Source organism: Aquarana catesbeiana, linkage group LG02, assembly GCF_042186555.1.
Source record: "Aquarana catesbeiana isolate 2022-GZ linkage group LG02, ASM4218655v1, whole genome shotgun sequence".
Taxonomy (NCBI): Eukaryota; Metazoa; Chordata; class Amphibia; order Anura; family Ranidae; genus Aquarana; species Aquarana catesbeiana.
This window is the reverse complement of record NC_133325.1, coordinates 686796875-686815889: the sequence shown is the minus strand read 5'-3', so window position 1 is coordinate 686815889 and position 19015 is coordinate 686796875. Positions and strand designations below refer to the sequence as shown.

At 43.9% G+C, this 19015-nt stretch overlaps 1 protein-coding gene across 2 annotated transcripts in view; it reads left to right on the top strand.

Moving 5' to 3' along the window:
- The window catches only part of SPAG5 (sperm associated antigen 5), a 184872-nt gene that overhangs the window by 145613 nt on the left and 20244 nt on the right, over positions 1-19015 (top strand). For both annotated transcript variants that reach the window (XM_073616771.1, XM_073616770.1), the window contains exons 22-23: positions 2055-2135; positions 7119-7262. In XM_073616771.1, the coding sequence (XP_073472872.1) occupies positions 2055-2135; positions 7119-7262 (225 nt within the window). The remainder of the gene's footprint in view (positions 1-2054; positions 2136-7118; positions 7263-19015) is intronic.

Below are 19015 nucleotides of genomic sequence, written 5' to 3'. Positions count from 1 at the left end.
GTTGGCTTTCAGATAAAAGTGGTCTCTGCGGCGGATTCGCCACGAGATCATTTTTATCGGTGGCCGTCGGTAGCGGCGGAGGTGATTGCGTCTGTCTCCTTGCTGTGCCTGGTGACGAGTGAGGCTAACATGGCGCCCACTCGTCTCCATGACACTGCGGGGTGGAAGCGACGTCAAAACGCCACTTCCGCCCATACGTCCTAAAGGCACATTTTTTTTCCAATGTCATTTTTTTTATATAAACCGTGTAAAAAATAAATAAAATCGTGTAAAATAATAAAAATTAAAAATAAAAAAAAAACCGTCCCGACGAGCTTGCGCGCAGAAGCGAACGCATACGTGAGTAGCGCCCGCATATGAAAACGGTGGTCAAACCGCACATGTGAGGTATCGCCGCAATCGATAGAGCGAGAGGAATAATTCTAGTCCTAGACCTCCTCTGTAACGCAAAACATGCAACCTGTAGAATTTTTTAAACGTCGCCTATGGAGATTTTTGAGAGTAAAAGTTTGACGTCATTCCACGAGCAGGCGCAATTTTGAAGCGTGACATGATTGGTATCAATTTACTCGCCATAACGAGTAAAAAAAAAAATTTATGCTAACTTTACTGTTACTTTACTGTCTTATTTTTTTTATTCAAAAAAGTGAATTTTTTCCCAAAAAAGCGCGCTTGTAAGACCGCTGCGCAAATGCGGTATGAAAAAAAGTATTGCAATGACCACCATTTTATTCTCTAGGGTGTTAGAAAAAAAAACAATATATAATGTTTGGGGGTTCTAAGTAATTTTCTAGCCAAAAAAAACTGTGTAAACACCTGAATTCCAAAACGAAGCTGGTCCTTAAGTGGTTAAAAAAAAAAAAAAAAAAGGTATTTTATCAACTGAATGTTTTACGAGGTGAGAGTACACATATACTTTAATGAAAAAGCTGTGTCCTAAACCACTTGACACCCAACCACTATTTAAAAATTGCACTTCACAGTCCCAGCCTGAATATATGTTTAATTTGTGTTTATGCAAAAGTTTCAGCCTAATTGTTCATTACATATGCAGGCTTTGCTTTCTGTTTTTTAATGCTACACAATGGTTGCGCTGTTATGTTACATCTCACAATGCAAGTCTATGGCTCTGCTGACCTCCTTGCCATATAATTGTACATCCTGTATGGGTTATATAAAAACTTGTTGCACATAAAGGCCTATTGCAGCATAAAATAGTTGTCTCTACTGGCAACTCTTGAAATTTCTATGGCTAATAAATACCTTTTTACAGTAAAAATGTGAAAGTTACGTCAGTCTAGTAAACATGACCTATACATCTCAAAATGTTCCTTATGTTTTCCAAGTTATAAAGAGTAAAATATGTTGCCTTATTTCCTTCCAAAACCAGAAAAGTGCTTTAATTAAAGTGTATCTAAACCCCTGCCCCCTCGATAAAATAGGGGAGGTGCTTTGCAATTGAGATAGTTGGGAGCAATGCAAGGCATAACTGACTGAAGAAGAACACAGGAAGTTATTGCACAAGATTTCTGGCTGGTAAATTTTTTTTTTTTTTTAACTTGTCGAGCAGATATAATTAACAGACCAGAAGATCGCAAATAAGATACATTTTTTGTTAAAGTATACATACACTTTAAGAAATCTTGTCACCTTGCCAATGCCGGGCAAAGGAACAATCTCTGCACAAGACCCCACACCCCTCATATACTAGACTTACTTGTTCCCCCTTTCATCAGCTGGCAGTAAAATATGCAATTTTGGTGATTGCACCAGATTCTGTGACAGTGCTAGAGCATGGCACTTGGCTCTATCACAGTGGAGCATGTTGTATGTTCTTTCATATCTGGAAGTGGTGGGTGTGGAAGCTGTGAGGGAACACTGGTAAGGTTAGTATATAGGTTTGGTAGATGTTCCTTTTTAAAAGATCTGTCACTTTATCTTGCATTGGCAAAATTATAGTGTTTTTTTTGTTTTTTTTTTTAAGCAGGATAGACTTGTCAAACATGAGATGGTTAATAAAATTCTGTACTCATACAAGCCTGCTTATCCAACAGCATATCGGAAAGCTTCAGGAGCTGGTCCATCAGCATGAACAGAAGATAATTCAGCAGATTACCAAAATGAACGAGATAGAGGTAAACATCTATCATCTATTAAGCAATCACACCTTTTGTGAATTCATATAAAAGAGTTGGCTTTGTCATTATTTACTCTAAACAAGCAATTCACGTTTTATGGATATATGTGAATTATTCGATGGCTGGGATAAAACTGAAGCCATTATCTTGAGCTACAGTAGGGTATGACTTAGATTAGCCATGTTTTTCTTGTTTAACCAGCAAGCTATGTATAACACCACTGCTCTTCATTGGCACACTAGCACACGGGAGCTGCCAGTGATGTATGGTCTCTCACCACAAGGCCCTAGTGCCCTCAGTTTGGACGGTTGCCCCCAGCTGGATTCCCTGCTTTTCGTCTTTTCACTCCACTAGCTCTTTGGCCACATACCCTTCCTCCTATCTATCAAAAGAGGAGTTTACTTCCACCATGTCTGATTTTTTTTTTTTTTTTTTTTTTTTTGGGCCTTTTTGAGGTCCTAGATGACAGGAGTCACAAACTAGCCCCTTCATTCTCCCCTCTTGAGTCAATTTCTGTCTTTGCTCTTGAAGGGGGTTGGTTGATGAGGATGATCCATCCCCCCCCCCCCCCTTCTTCTGAGAAATCTGATCAAGATGGGATGTATTTTGGCAGAAATTTCATCCAGGCTTAAGGATACCATTGCTACCTTTTTATATTGACATGGTACGTTTAGCATTAGAGCAACCGGAGTCTGTGCACCCTAAGGTCTCCATCAATGGGTTCCATAATTTTGTCCAAGCCTACTACGTTCTTTGCATAATTCCCCCATCAACACAGATGGCGTTGCCAGGGGAATCCCTCCTGCTGAGCCATTGTATTCTACCGGCGCAGGGGAAACCGTCCCTGCAGTGACTATCACTAGTGACTACAGCAGCCGTTTGCGATAATTTCAAGCGAATTTGGCAGGCTGGTTGTACCCTAGTTGATCGATTGATTAATTTGGTACATTCAGCCTGCCCATTAATGGTTTGCATTTTCGTGCTCCCACTGTCCATAGTCGGCTGGACCTTTTGCCCAGGGACTTGTGCTACTGCATGAATGGTTTGGCAGATAACACTTTTTGTGAAATTTCCAAAATGAGCTTTCTTTGTACACATGCACGGGATTCTCTGGCTTAAATTCTGGTCAGCAGAACTCCCTTGCAAGAACTGCCTTGAGCTCTTACACTTTAAAGGTGAAAGCCTGTTTGGTCCCACCTTGACTGTGTATATCAAGGAGATCACAGGTGTATCTTTGTATTGTACTTTGTACTGTACTTTTATATCAAGGAGATCAAGAAGAAAAAGGCTCATGCTTCCATCAGTAGTTCTACTACTGAGGTTAGGAAGGGTTCCTTTTGTCACTCTCAATCCTCCAATGTTAAATCGAAGACCCGAACACACTTTTGTGTTAAGGAATAGCCCTACAACCTATGTCTTCTGACAATGATGATGGATTCCCACTTCTCATGAAGAAGAATGTCTGTTGGTCTTCAAGTCCTGGACAGTCTAACACCTGGGTCCAGAGTGATGTTTTCAGGGAATAAAAAATATTTTCACACTCTCTGCCTTTTTCAACTTCATGCTCTCTAATTTGTCTCCTTTTCTTGACAGATCTGATTGTTGCTAACAGCTCTTAGATCAAGGAGTCATTGCCCCCGTACCAACAGGAGAACACTTTTAAGGACTCCACTCTAAATTCTTAACAGTTCCCAAACTAAGTGGAAGACTTCAGCGTATTCTTGTTCTGAAAATTCTTAACTTGTTCTTACAAATTCAGAAATTTTGCATAGAAGATGCCAGATCAGTCATTGCCTTCTTCCTCCTGGGAGGGATTTTGCACACTGCCTGTCTGCAAATTCTCTTCAACATTATCTGTGTTTTGCAGTGACAAACTTCTGCATCTTTGTTGTCACTCCGGGGACCTCTGGGCCCTACGGAAGTCCTCAGTTTGTGCTTGCATGAAGGTTTTGGGTCTGATGGTGGCCTCCTTTTGATTCACTTCAGACTGTTGCAACACCACATTCTGGCCACATTTGGATAAATTGACTTTGTCCTTTGATCGCCCTATGCTTCTGACTCCTAAAGCCAAGCTTCTGACTCCTAAAGCCAGCGCTGTAGTTGCAGGACCCCTTTTCCTCACAAGTTTGGAGTTGTCACAACAGATTGCAGCTTAATAGGGCTGGGGAGCAGACCAGAACTCTTCTTTTTTTTTTTTTTTTTTTTTTTGGTCCTGTCTGCCACCCACATCCCAGGTGTGGAAAATTGGCAGGTGGACTTTCTCGGTTATCCCCAGTGGAATGGCGTCCCCATCTAGGGTTGTTTCAAGCCCATTGCCACAGGTGGGGATCCCCAGATGTAAACCCCCTATTGAGCTTCAACAACCTATTGTGTGATGTTTTAGCTAAGTTCTAGGACCCTTGCACCTTCGCATTGGAGGCTCTGGTGACACCGTGAGATCCGTTCAACCTTATCTATGCCTTCCCGCCCAACCCCGGCCAGCTACTGACCTCTTCGGTCAGTATTCAGCAGATGGCAAATGCATAGTATGTCTCTTCCTATGTAGGAAAGCCTGGCTGTCTTTTTTGTTTTCATTTTGAGTAAAACTTCACTTTACCACTTGCTGTCCAGAGGCTGTTTTATATATGGCCTCAGCAGCAAGGAAAAACCCATTCACTGACTATCTCTGACTAATGAAACCAGAAGCGAGGAGAATTTTGTCACTCCGGTTTACGGCTGCCTTTCCCTGGCCAGTACAGCCAGAAAAATCTCTAATCGTACCGATCTGTTTGGTCAGATGCTTAGAAGGGTGCAATAAGGAAAACTGGTCACTACCCAAAGCTATCACACCCCTTGTGGTAGCAATAAAGTGATTTAAAAAAATAAAAAAGGAAAACACCCCAGGTCCTCCATGCTTGCATGCAGGTCTCCCACGCATATGTAAGTGCCGATTGCACCACACGTGAGATATTAACACGAATGAGTGAGGAAAATAATTCTAGCACTAAAGCTAATGTTTACCTCTAAACTAGTAACCTGTAAAGGCTTTTAAAGTGTCACCTATGGGCAGTTTTAGGCAGAGCTTTGTTATTAGAATTGTGCACTAGTAAGTGACTCTGTAGTCTGTTCACATTTACTATATGAAGAATCACAAATGAAGGAGGTGGTTTTTGATTTACAATGGTTTTATAGCACAATTTTATGCATATAATTACGCACAAGTAAGGTGAATGGGTTATTTTTTGTTTTGTTTGACAGAGCAGTGCAACACCATTAATAATTTTTATTGACTAGATGTGGAAACACATTGGTTGGTTGCAGCAGCTCAGGTGTTTTTTATTTTATTTATTTTTATTTTATATTTTACAGCTTATCCTGAGTTTTATGAATAGATTAGTGGCAGCGCAGAAGTGTTTGGGTTAATAGTGAGATCTACTGCCAACTTTGCGGGACTTCTCTCTGGGTTTTTATATACACTGCTCAAAAAAATTAAAGGAACACTTTTTAACTAGAATATAGCATCAAGTCAGTTAAACTCTTGGGATATTGATCTGGTCCATCAAGTAGCAGAGGGGGTTGTTAATCAGTTTCAGCTGCTTTGGTGTTAATGAAATGCAACAATGAGGAGACCTCCAAAACAGGAATGGTTTTACAAGTGGAGCCCATTGAGGTTTTTTTCCCTACATATCTTTTCTGACTGTTTTTCACTAGATTTGCATTTGGCTATGGTCAGTGTCACTACTGGTAGCATGAGGTGATACCTGGACCCTATAGAGGTTGCACAAGCAGTCCAACTTTTCTAGGATGGCACATCAATACGTGCCATTGCCAGAAGGTTTGCTGTGTCTCCCAGCACAGTCTCACAAGCATGGAGGAAATTTCAGGAGACAGGCAGTTACTCTAAGAGAGCTGGACAGGGTGGTAGAAGGTCCTTAAGCCATCAGCGGGATTGGTACCTGCTCCTTTGTGCAAGGTGGAACGGGACGATTGGCATTTGCCATTGAACACCAGAATGGGCAGGTCCGCCACTGGCGTCCTGTGCTTTTCACAAATGAGCAGATTCACCCTGAGCACATGTGACAAATGTGAAAGGGTCTGAAGAAGCTGTGGAGAACGTTATGCTGCCTGTAACATCTTTCAGCATGACTGGTTTGGTGGTGAGTCAGTGATGGTCTGGGAAGGCATATCCATGGAGGGACGCACAGAACTCTACAAGCTAGACAACGGCACCCTGACTGCCATTAGGTATCTGGATGAAATCCTTAGACCTATTGTCAGACCCTACTCTTGTGCAGTGTGTCCTGGGTTCCCTCCAGGTGCACGAAAATGTCCGTCCTTATGTGGCAAGTGTATGCAGCCAGTTCCTGGAGAATGAAGGAATTGATACCATTGAATGGCCCCCATGCTCGCCTGACCTAAATCCAATAGAACACCTCTGGGACATTATGTTTCGGTCCATCCGACGCCGCCACGTTGCACCTCCAGTTTGTTGAGGAGCTTCGTGATGATCTGGTCCAGATCTGGGGGGAAATACCCCAGGACACCATCCATCTCATTAGGAGCATGCCCTGACGCTGTCAGGCATGCATACAAGCACGTGGGGGCCATACAAACTACTGAGTACCATTTTGAGTTGCTGCAATGAAATTTCAGCAAAATGGACTAGCCTGCTGCATCATTTTTTCACTTTGTTATTCGGGGTGTCTTTGAATTCAGTTCTCTGTAGATTGATCATTTTTATTTCCATTAAACGATGTGGCATCCTTGTTCCTTACACATTACCCAGTCCATATCAGTATAGATATCCAACATATTTTTCCCCATGAAGATCTCCTGTGTTTTTTCAAAGTGTTCCTTTCATTTTTTTGGGCAGTGGAGTATAAAGCATTTCTGTGTTCTGCGGCCCCTAGTGGATTATTCTTTTTTTAAAGCATCTTGACTACCTGGCTGCTTCAGTTTGTCTGGCCTTGACCCATAAAACCCTATGTTTCATTCAAATAGGATGTCATTCAGGAAAACTCCAAGTTAAAACTTTCATTAAAGCAGTGTGAAAGTGATGTGGAGGTCCTCAAAAGAATGCTGGTCCAAAATCCCTCAGATATGGAAAGAAACTGGATTGAGGAGAAGCTGATGATGCACAAAGATGTAAGTCTGCTTAATTTTGAGTGTCCATTAAGTTTTCATAGATCTTTCTTATATAATTATTGTAGGGGTTTCAGTCCCATGAAAGCTTTTCATTTATTAGGTCAGATATTCGCAACCTTTTTTCACATTAGGTATCAATATACATCAGATCACTGGCACGCCAGTTATTTAACGTTGTAGTAGTATGGCTTGTTTTCAACTTTTCCACTTATAGTTTTACTGCCTATGGGAAATTAAAGTGGTTCTAAAGTCATAACATTTCTTACCCTAATGCTCCCCCCCCATCCCTAAAAAAAAATACTTGCCTGAATCCTCACTCAATCCAGTGCCGTGCCCTTCTGTAGTGCTCTCTCCTCTCCCTCTGCATTCACAGGACACAGAAGCAACAGTTTGAGCCATTGGCTATTGCTATCAATCAAATCCTGTGAGCAGGGGGTGTGGGCTGAGCCACGGTGTGTGTGTGTCTATGGTTGTACACAAACCAGCTAGGCAGCAAGCGCGCAGATGTGCCCCATAGGATGCAACGATGGGAAGAGGAGAAGTTTTTGCCGATGGAGGTTTAGGCAGTGGCGTTGTTAGGTGGGTGCGGGGGGGTGTGGGCCGCACTCGGGTGACACCCACCAGAGGGGTGACACCCGTAGGTAGCGGCACGCACTGCTAACACCGCCGGCTGCCCTGATCTGCGCCTCAGGTCTTGCGCTGTGTCCCTCAGTGCAGCGGACTGAAGCCACCTCCCCCTCCTCTGTTTACATCCACACAGGAGGAGGAGGAGCCCGAGGGACACACACGGCTGTGTGTATCTGTCCGCGCTGTTTTTGAGGTCTGTAAAATGTATGTATATGTGGGTGGACATGTGCAGGGGGTGTCTATACTAATGGGGGGTCTGCACTGAGGGGGAATTCTATACTAATGGAGGGTCTGCACTGAGGGGGGATTCTATACTAATGGGGGGTTTGCACTGAGGGGGATTCTATACTAATGGGGCGTCTGCACTGAGGGGGATTCTACACTAATGGGGGGTCTGCACTGAGGGGGGATTCTATACTAATGGGGGGTCTGCGCTGAGGGGGCATTCTATACTAATGGGGGGTCTGCGCTGAGGGGGGATTCTATACTAATGGGTGGTCTGCACTGAGGGGGGATTCTATACTAATGGGGTGCCTGCGCTGAGGGGGGATTCTATACTAATGGGGTGCCTGCGCTGAGGGGGAATTCTATACTAATGGGGGGTCTGCACTGAGGGGGGATTCTATACTAATGGGGGCTCTGCACTGAGGGGGGATTCTATACTAATGGGGGCTCTGCACTGAGGGGGGATTCTATACTAATGGGGGCTCTGCACTGAGGGGGGATTCTATACTAATGGGGGCTCTGCACTGAGGGGGGATTCTATACTAATGGGGGCTCTGCACTGAGGGGGGATTCTATACTAATGGGGGCTCTGCACTGAGGGGGTTTTTTTACTGATGGGGGGTCTGCACTGGGGGGGGGGGATTCTATACTAATGAGGGGGGGATTTTATACTGATGGGGGTCTGCACTGAGGGGGGATTCTATACTAATGGGGGGTCTGCACTGAGGGGGGATTCTATACTAATGGGGGGTCTGCACTGAGGGGGGTTCTATACTAATGGGGGTTGGCACTGAGGGGGGGATTTTATACTGATGGGGGTCTGCACTGAGGTGGGATTCTATACTGATGGGGGTCTGCACTGAGGTGGGATTCTATACTGATGGGGGGTTCTGCACTGAGAGGGGGATTCCATACTGATGGGGGTCAACATTGAGGGGGGTGTCTGTACTGATGGGGGGTCTGCAATAAGGGAGTGGAGTCTGTACTGAGGTAGGGGGTCGGTACTTAGTGGGGGTCTATACTGATGGAGGGGGGTCTGTACTGAGGGAGGGGAGTCTGTACTTAGTGGGTGGTCTATATTGAGGGAGGGGGGCTATATTGATGGAGTAGGGTCTGTCGTTAGTGGAGGGGGGGTCTGTACTGAGGTAGTTGGTGGAGAAGGGGGTGACACCAATTTTTTTGGCACCGGGTGACACCAACCCTAGTGACGCCACTGGGTTTAGGACTGCTTTGTGCAATACACAGAGCAGGTAAGTATAACATGTTTTTTATTTTAGAAAAAAAAATGTAATCCTTTAGAACCACATTAAACTCAAATCTGCACCTTCAGTCCTCAGATCAGCCCCAGTTCAAGCACCTTTTAGACCTCAAATTAGCCCCAGTTTATACACTTTCACACTGACAGATCAGCCCTACACTTCAGGCATCTTTAGACCTCAGATTAGCCCCAATTTATGCACCTTCACATCTCAAATCAGCCTCAATCCTGCACCATTGGAAATGTAAGGGTAATGAAATGCATATCTGCTGCAGCTGACAGTTCCACTTAAAGCATGAAAACAGTACCTATGCTTGACTGATAGAGAGCCACTCTTAAAAGCCTAGCACTGAAAACATTACCATACGATAAACTGTTGCCTTTATATAATTTTTAACAGGTGTTGCGTTTATATTATTATTATATTGCAATCTAAAACGATATGTCAAGACAGTATATTTATTCAATAAATGCACATTTCTCTCAACTTAAGCTGCAGGCCTTAGTAAATAGAGAGGAAAGTATATTATTTACCTGTGAGAGATAGATATCATTTTTCAGTTGCTTCCTGGTTTCTGGCCTAGGCCAAATTGACTCCAGTGTTCTTGGGCTTTTCTTTTTCCTTTCATCTGGAGGTGAGGAACGGCCTTTGCAGCTAAGCACGCCCTCCTCCCTGCATGCCTGAGCGAAGGGCATATCCAGATTTCCAAGTAAATGCTACAAGAGTCATCTGCCCTTTCTCAATATGGCTGCAATTAGAAATGCAAGAGTAATGTTTTTCAAAGTGTTTTCTCAACAAAATAAAGCTTAGAGACAGGGTGGGTGGATGGGTGAGTTTGCTTTGGATAATAAAATTTAATTCCACTTTAAGTCACTACATACATGTTCATTTTTTATAACCTTAGCATTGCAATAGCAATCAAACGGTAGTTTATTTTTGACAAACCCACACTTTTTTACTTGAAAAATCTACTTTCATGTTATGAGTGTGGATTGTTCGATGGCCATTTCTTCCAACATCTCCTGTGAATTTCCTGCTTGCTTTGTGACCTCTCCTTTCTTCATGCCTTATTTAAAGCGGTTGTATACCCGCACAAAAAAACCCCAAACCTGTAAGGCAAAGGAAACCGCATACTAGCTCATTATGAAATAATTGCCTTAGAACAAGGCATCGGCATCTGATCCCGGTCACCGCCGAGGGAGTTGACATTTTCCCCTTGGTGCGTCTTCCGGGTTCACGGCTCCGGCGCTGTGAGTGATCGGAGCCGTGGTGATGTCACTCCCGCGTATGCTCGTGGGAGTCTTCTGACAAGGTCCCGCAGCGTCCACCTGACCTTCACAGCGCATTTGCCGCTAACGTCAGCAGCTGCATGCAAAGTGATTATCTCCTAAACCATACAGGTTTAGGAGATATTAATTTTACCTACAGGTAAGCCTTATTATAGGCTTGCCTGTAGGTAAAAATGTAAAAAAGGGTATACGACCACTTTAATTTTTCGGGACTACATATACCATGGTACCTTGCTGCCAGTGATAATGTGATGTCTTTCCTGTGCCTCTTGAAACTGCTTCTCAGTACTTTTCATAGTTTAGACAGCAAAGTCTGTGAAATATGTGGCACAGTTGTGCAGTATTCACAGGGCATAGTGAGTGTGGCACTGCATTCAAGGAAGCAAATATGTGGGGGTTTTCAAAAAGTATGTTTTCAGACTTTCAAGATCGTTCAGAATAATAGAAATAGGCTAGAAATACTTTAAAAATCCATGTGGCAAGTAATATGATTTAAAATTTTGACCACACATACAAAGGAACACAGTGCAACATTATCTTAGATGCAGCTACCTACAGTAGATTGTACACTGGAAACTATTGGAATAGCCATTATAACCCTTCTTATGCCCATCATAATTCAGTTTCTGCTAGTGTGTTAGGTTAATGTATGCCTTCTCTCTCCTCTAAAAGAAGCACTATGCCCCTTGGTTTACCTCACGGGGAGGGGGGGGGGGGGGGTTATGGATGGGTGGTTCTTTTTTGGGGGGGGGGGGTCCTTTCAGGTATTCTTGGGGGAGGGGAAGGAGGAGGATGTCGATTTGGTCCTACACCAGGTCTCGCTCCTTTTTCTGTTTTTGACAATCTAAAGCTGTGAAGAAAGTAAGGCATGCTCTTCCTACTCCTAAGAAGTGCTGCTTTTGCAAGAGGTACCTTAAGTCAGTGGTCATCAACCCTGTCCTCAGGGCCCACTAACAGGCCAGGTTTTATGTATTACCTTGGGGAGATGCAGAGTAGAATACTGCAATCACTGAGCAGCAAATTATATCACCTGTGATGTATTTCAGTTATCTTGCAAACCTGGCCTGTTAGTGGGCCCTGAGGACAGCGATGATGACCACTGCCTTAAGGGATACCTGGACAAAGGCTTTGTGTAAAGATTGTATAGCCGACCTAGTGAAGCTGGAATTGCCCCAGAATACCTCACAGATAGCTTTTCAATTTTTCCACTCTGTTTTGAAAAAGCACCCTTCGCTCCAGTCTGGGAGTTGGGCTAATGTACCATCCAGTCCTCTTCTACTTCACTACTTCAGTATCCAGGGGGGAGAGTGACTCAGAGGGAGTAAGCAGGACTAGCTCCCCTGAGATCTGAGGATTAGGAGAATACAGAAGATTATATACAAATTTATCCCTGGAGGAAGTGGATGATTTGCTAAAGAATATTCATACCACCTTTAGCATTCAGGAGAATAAAGGTAACTTATCTCTTCATGACAAAATGTTTGAGGGCCTTGGTGAGGTTAAACAGAGTGTTTTTCTGGTACACAAGGTCCTTTCAGAGGCTGTTAAGAGCGAAAGAAAGGACACAGAGAGGGCTCCGTTTTTCTCTAAACCCCTTAGGGAAGGTTCCCCTTTGACGATGGAATGAGGATGAGTGTGGAATAAAAGGCCTAAATTAGATGCGGCCTTTCCCCAGTTTTCTGTTTGCTAGGTGAAAAGAACAGTTACCGACAAATTTGAGCAGAACGGAATGCCACTTGCGAAGCTTGGGTTGGCTGCTGAATAAAAGTCGAATCTGTTTGCCTCCCAAGTGATGAGGTTTTTGGGCTACACCATGGACTCAATTCAACTAAGGAACTTTCTGCCAGAAGAGAAGATTCTGGGGGCGGTAAAACTGATTCAGACCAGCTTGGCAGTTACGGTTCGGTCAGCACTGGGTCTCCTAGCATCCTCTATCCCAGCTGTTCAGTGTGTCCGCCCCCATTCAAGGGAGCCACAGCAGATAATTCTGCAGAATTGGAAGCACAGAGAACCCTTAGAGAAACTGATCACAATCCCCTTGTGTTAGAGGAGGAAACCCCCTGGTGGTGGAGGAGCCAGCCAATCTGAACAAGGGCCTTATTTGGGTGTTCCCTGTCTCGAGAAGTCTGATGGATGCAAGTTCCTAGGGATGGGGAGCACACCTGGAAGGTCATTTTGCCCAGGGGGCCTGGTCAAGCCTAGAAGCAAGGAGATCATCCAATTGGAGGGAACTGAGCGCAATTCTCATGGGGCTCTTGTATTTCCAGGAGAAGATCAGGGGCCAGCATATTGAGATCTTAGGCAACCTCCACAGCATTGAGAAGAATATAAGATAAGTCGGCGCAGTGGATATGGGTACAGTTGGAATATAGAACCTGCTGCCTCTACAGGTACAATTCCACCTGGGTGGAGTGTACTAGAATAGGTATAGAAAACAAGTGTAGCTATGGCACTGTTCTAGTGGAGTAGATTATTAATGGTAAACCACCGTTTTATACCTTTTATATAGTCTCCTAGGCTAGGTATGGAAGCTAGATGGTTTAAATTATATATACTATAAATTAATGGCAAGTGCCTTAAACAGTGTGTGTGTGTGCGCGCGCGCGCATATATATCACAATGTAGTGCTACAGATTTGTAGTGTCCTTTTGGCAAATAAACTGATTCAAACACAAAATGAGTGGATGAATAAAATTAAAAATAAAAAGTATATAAAAAAAATATATAAAATATCAGAACCAACGTGTGTTACAACCTCTGTAGCCCAGTTTGCGGTGTGTTTTGGATTGTGCTACAGCCTCTGGTGGCTGCAGGACAATGTGGTTTCAGTGGTCCTAGAATGTGTTTCAAATGTGTATTTTTAAACCAAAAAATGGTGTGGGTTACACTCCGTTGCTTACAAATATTATATACTAATTTGCAAATGTAAAGATAGGATCACATTAAATATATCCAATATTATATCACATACAATTGCATTGATGACATTTTTTTTTTTTTTTTTTTTTTTTTTTTTAGTGCAGAAAGTGCTTGTAATAAAATGTGTGCTAATTTAGCACCTATTAATTGGCAAAGTGACTAGTGCTCAGAAAATTAATTGACAAAGTGACTTGTGCTCCAAAAGAAAAACCAGTACTTGCTGGAAAGACCGTTTTGTTTTTTTAAAAAGTCTTTTTATATGGCTCAAAAAGGGTGAATCCTCATTGAGAGACAATATGATTAAAAAAATCTTCTTATCTAGGTGCTGGGTGGTGATGGTGCTTCTTAATCGTGCTCCTAATGTGCTTGCATCATCGGATAGCCTCACCCCTGCAGGGGTATATGCGATCACAGTATCTGCCACTTTGTAGCAACCTTGGATGGCTCCGGTCCATACTTTAATTGTTGTCTAGCGACTTTTAATGTGCTCACCATAAAAAAGAGGGAATGCCCATAGCGTAAAAGCTTTATTTTAACATAAGCAAAGATCATACTCACATTTTTAATATAAGCATGAAAGGATAAGAACGTCACAAAAGGCCTGTGTTCGTCTGACTGGGGGTGATGCAAGACGTTCGTAAGTCCTTCCCTACGCGTTTCGTCATTGGACATCTACAGGAGCATGACGCACATGTTGCAAACCAGGGAGGTACCAGAAGCAGTGTTCTCCTAACCTTAGCTCGGCATTTCCTATTTTGTGCGGAGGAGGATCTGGAGTCCCTGTCGGCCCTGCATCTGAAGGGCAGTTTGAATCGGTGGCAGATTTCCTGAGCAGGAAGAAAATTTCAGAATCAGAGTGCAGCCTAGATTTTGGAAGTTTTTCAGATGATTGTGAACAAGTGGGGCATTCCGCAGTTCGATTTGTTCGCAACTCACTCAAACGTTCTGGTTTACTTTTCCCTGAACAGAGAAGATCAGGCAATGGGTCTAGAAGCTCTGGCCCAGCCTTGTGACTTTCTTTTGTGTTATGCTTTTCCCCCCTTTCAGCTAATACTGGTGGTCCTCAAAAAAATTTAAATAAGAATCCACAAACCTAATACTTGTAGCCCCCGATTGGCCCAAAAGGATATGGTTTTCGACACTTCTGAATTTGGGGACAGAGCCTCACTGGATTTTACTTCTGCGGGATGATCTACTAAATTAGGGGCCCCTCCTTCATCCAAACATAAACCAGCTCAGGCTATCAGTGGTTTCTGAAGAAAAGGTCTATCTGACAACTTAGTTTCTACGCTGCTAAATTGTAGGAAGAAAATTACATTAGACATTTATTTCAAGGTTTGGAAATGCTACAACTCCTGGTGCGTTGCAAAAGAGTGTTTGCAGCAGGAAGTAGTTTCCATCCTGTAATTTCTTTGACGGAATAGAGAAGGGATTAGTGGTCAGCACCTTAAAGACACAGGTAGCCGTACGATCAGTTTTTTTGGAAAGGCAATTATCACGAGATCCATTGATAATTAGGTTCTTTAAGACCCTGGCTAGGTCAAGACCAGCGCCTGTTAAATTTTTTCCAAGATGGGACTTGGTGATGGTTTTGCAAGGTCTGACTAAAAGACCTCTTGAGCCTCCAGAAAGTGCTACAGTTAAGGATTGGACTTTGAAAACGGTCCTGTTGGTGGCGATCACCTCTGCCAGAAAAGTTAGCGAGCTGCAGGCTTTCTCTGTGGTCGAACATTTCTTCATGATTTTTCCAGACCGGATAGGTCTAAGGGTTGAATGCAATGAGTAAGCACAGTGTAGCCGTGCGAAACTTGTCCCCCTCAGTTCTGGCTACTGCATATGTGGTGAGTGTCATTGTTTGCATGGAATATATTCAATAAATGGACTTCAATCACGTTGGTGTGCAGCCAATTTCTTCCTTCATCCATTCTTCTGTGGCAGGCGAGCCGGGACTTGCACCCATGTGAAGAGTCTTATATTTTTCATCATGTCTGGAGTCTCTCACCTGGAGTGGCCATTATCCTTTGTTGTGCAGTTCGAAGGGTTGATCCAGATTTCCTGACAAAGGTCTCTTCCTTTTTTTCAATTATCACAAGAGGTCGTTTTTCCAACCTTTTTGTTCATCCTCATCTGTTCCTAAAGAGGATGTTTTCCCACACTCTAGATGTGAAAAGATGTTTACTATGATACCTAGAGATCACTAAGAATTTGAGAAAATCAATTCTCTTTTCGTGCTGTTTTCCGATTGCATTAGGGATATCGTGCTTCCAAAAGCACAATAGGAAAGTGGCTTAAACTGGCCATTAAAGAAGCCTACACGACCTCAGGGCAGGTACCTCCAGATGGTATCGTGGCCCATTTAACTAGGGCAGTGGCAACATCCTGATGGCACCTCATCCAATCTAATTTTGTAAGGCAGCAACATGGACAAGCTTCTCTACGTTCATCCGGCATTGTAGAATCGATTTTGCTGTCAGCCACAGAGGGTCCTGCATGCGGTGGTCCCACCCTAGAAAAAGTTTTCTCTTATCTCCACGTGCTGTCCTAAAAGACTATTTGGGAAAACCTTAGTTCGATTTACCGGTAACAGTATTTCTAGGAGTCTTTCAGGACAGAAGCTATTACCCTCCCTAATGGTTTTTAGTTTGTACTGTTATGTTGTAATGGTTTGTTTTCTGGTTCTGTCTTTCGACATGGCTAGAGGGTTCTCTATTACGACATGGTGGTGGAAGTGCCTTTTAAAAACATTGATCATGTTGTTCCCTGTCTGGGAAAGTGGACGGAGCTGTGCTCTCTCCATGTGCTGTCCTAAAATACTTCTAGAAATACTGTTTTTTTTTTTTCCTTTTTCTAGCCCTCATTCAGATTATTGGAACACTGTTGTGCTAAGAGAGCTCCTTTGCAGTTTTCCAGTTCAACAGACCCTCAGTGTTGCCTTGAAAGCCATATTTAGACCCCACCATGAAGAAGACAAGGAGATGGCCTCTATTGTGTACCATCAGGCACTAGGTCCTGATTGAGGCTCTTTTTTTTGGGTCACCTAGAGTACTGTATTAGGCGTTGGGCATTTCTTTTTCATACATCATGGGACAGGCTAGAGTCAGGCTAATATTCATTACCTGCTGGCTTATACTCTATCTCCAGGTGAATGGACATTGGTAGACCAAAGGTCTTTAGACAGGAAGTGATCTCATATATATAACCCCTCCCATACAGGAAGTACTTCTGCAAGGTGGATGGCATGGTTTGTTTGAGCTCTCTGAGCTCCAGGTCTCTAGTCCCACAAACAGTTCTTGAATGAATCAAGGGATTGACTGATCGAATCAATTTGACACAGGCTTTATATGCTTAGATAAATGGTACCCGAGCCTTGCAAAGAAGACCCCAGAACCTGCAAGGTTTTGCTTGTAATGCGGCCTCCGGGCCCTGGCTCCTGCGAAGTGGAATCCTGGACACCACAGCGCTAAGGCATTCCCGCAGGGTGTGCTGTACTGGTCCAAGGGAGTGGACACTAAACATGAAAAGGGTACCCAGTTTTTGAAGGTCCTCAAGTGACAGGAACTCGCCGTGATGGGTGAAGTTTGGGCTTAGTTTATAAGCTGCCCTGCGCCTGCATGGGTAAGTGAAACCCCTATAATATTATTATTGTGAGGTGTCCCAGTGATTGTAACAATCAGTCAAGCTAGCTAGAGGCTGGACACCTGTGCTAGCTGTGGGTGTTTGCAAAGTGTACCTTTTTTTTTTTTTTTTTGCTTGCCTGGCTGTTTTTTTTTTATGATGAAACACGATGGTGCGGCATTTTCGCCTTGGTTCACCATGGCGCACATGTATTTGCAAAAGCGCCACTGGACTTAGCAGTTTGAATAGCTTGCATGGCGCACGCGGCTTCACCGCACATGCGCAGTAGTCTTTATCTGGGTGCACGTAGATTCATGTCATACGCGAATAGTCACGCCCGTTCGCCGGGGCCACGTGTGCGCATGCACAGAACCTTCCGGCGCACACCCAGCTCATTTAAGCGGTGTAGGCCAAGCATGCGGTGCTTCCAGAAGGCAGCTGTGGGACACAGAGCAGGCTCTGAACAGACACTTGCAGCATGTTTCATTTCTCCTTACCCGGGTCAAGTGAGTCACCAAGTGTTGCTTGGAAGGATAAAGGTGCTTAGCAGGATAGTTACATAGGGGGCTTGGTGAGCCCTATTAAAGGGTCTCCCTTCTGAGGTGTTTTAATACTACACCCAAGTACTCTTTTTGTGGCTGGTAATTGTCTTCAAAAAAAGAGCGTGCCTCTTCAGGCCGTACAGGCTTTTGCCCTACACCCCCTGGAACAGGAGGTGTATGCTGATTGGGAACATCCTGACAGGATTTTTGTTCCTCCTAAGAGGTTTTCCCTTTTATATCCCATGGATGAAAAGTTTGTCAAAAAATGGAGCACGCCAGCCGTAGATGCAGCAGTCAGTCTCTTCCTTAAACAAGCACTTAACTTGTCTAGTAGATAAAACACAGGGCTTGAAAGACCCTGTTGACAAGAAATTGGAGTCATTATTAAAGGCTTCCTTTTCTTTGGCCAGTTCAGCTATTCAGCCAGCTGTTGCAGCAATTGGTGGCTGCCAGTCCATAATGAATCAGGTCAGATGGCCTGATGGGCCTAACCAGGAGGATGATCTGCCTGAAAGTAAGACAAATATTCCCCGAGCGCTATGTTTTGCTGTTGACGTCTTAAAGGCTTCAATACAGCAGGTTTCTCGTTTGGATCTCTTGTCTGTACATATGCTCCGAATGTTGTGGCTTAAGAACTGGTCAGCCGAGCTTCCTTGTAAAAAGTTATTGGCAGGTTTCCCTTTTAGTGGGGAACATTTTATTTGGTGATCTTTTGGACAAATATATCCAAAAAAAAGTCCGGAGGGAAGAGTTCTCTACTTCCTGTGAAGAAACGCACCAGACGTCCCTCGTTTAAAACCTCAGGGACTCCTTCCTCAAATGTCTCAGCGTCAAGGCGGTTCCGCCGCCAACAGGTCGTTAGGGCCAGGGGCAAGCCCTAGGACCAGAAGCCCTGGGTCCAAAGCTCTTCTAAACCCAGCACCAAGTCCTCCTTTTGAGGGGACGCCCCCACTCCATCGATTGGGGGGAAGCCTTCTGCACTTTGCGGACATTTGGAGAACAATAATTCAGGATGAGTGGGTCACCTCAATTATATCTCGTGGTTACAAGCTGTAGTTGCTGGGGGTTCCCCCTCAAAGGTTTTCAAGAGTCAACGTTCCCTCAAATCCTTCAAAAAGAAACTTATTGCTTCAGGCACTACATCATCTACTGCATCAAGGAATGATTGTAAAGGTTTCCTTCCGAAAGGGGCACAGGGTTTTACTCAAACCTGTTTACAGTCCTTTCTGATGGAGTCTGTCCGATCAGTAGTAGCCTCACTCCAGAGGGGAGACTTT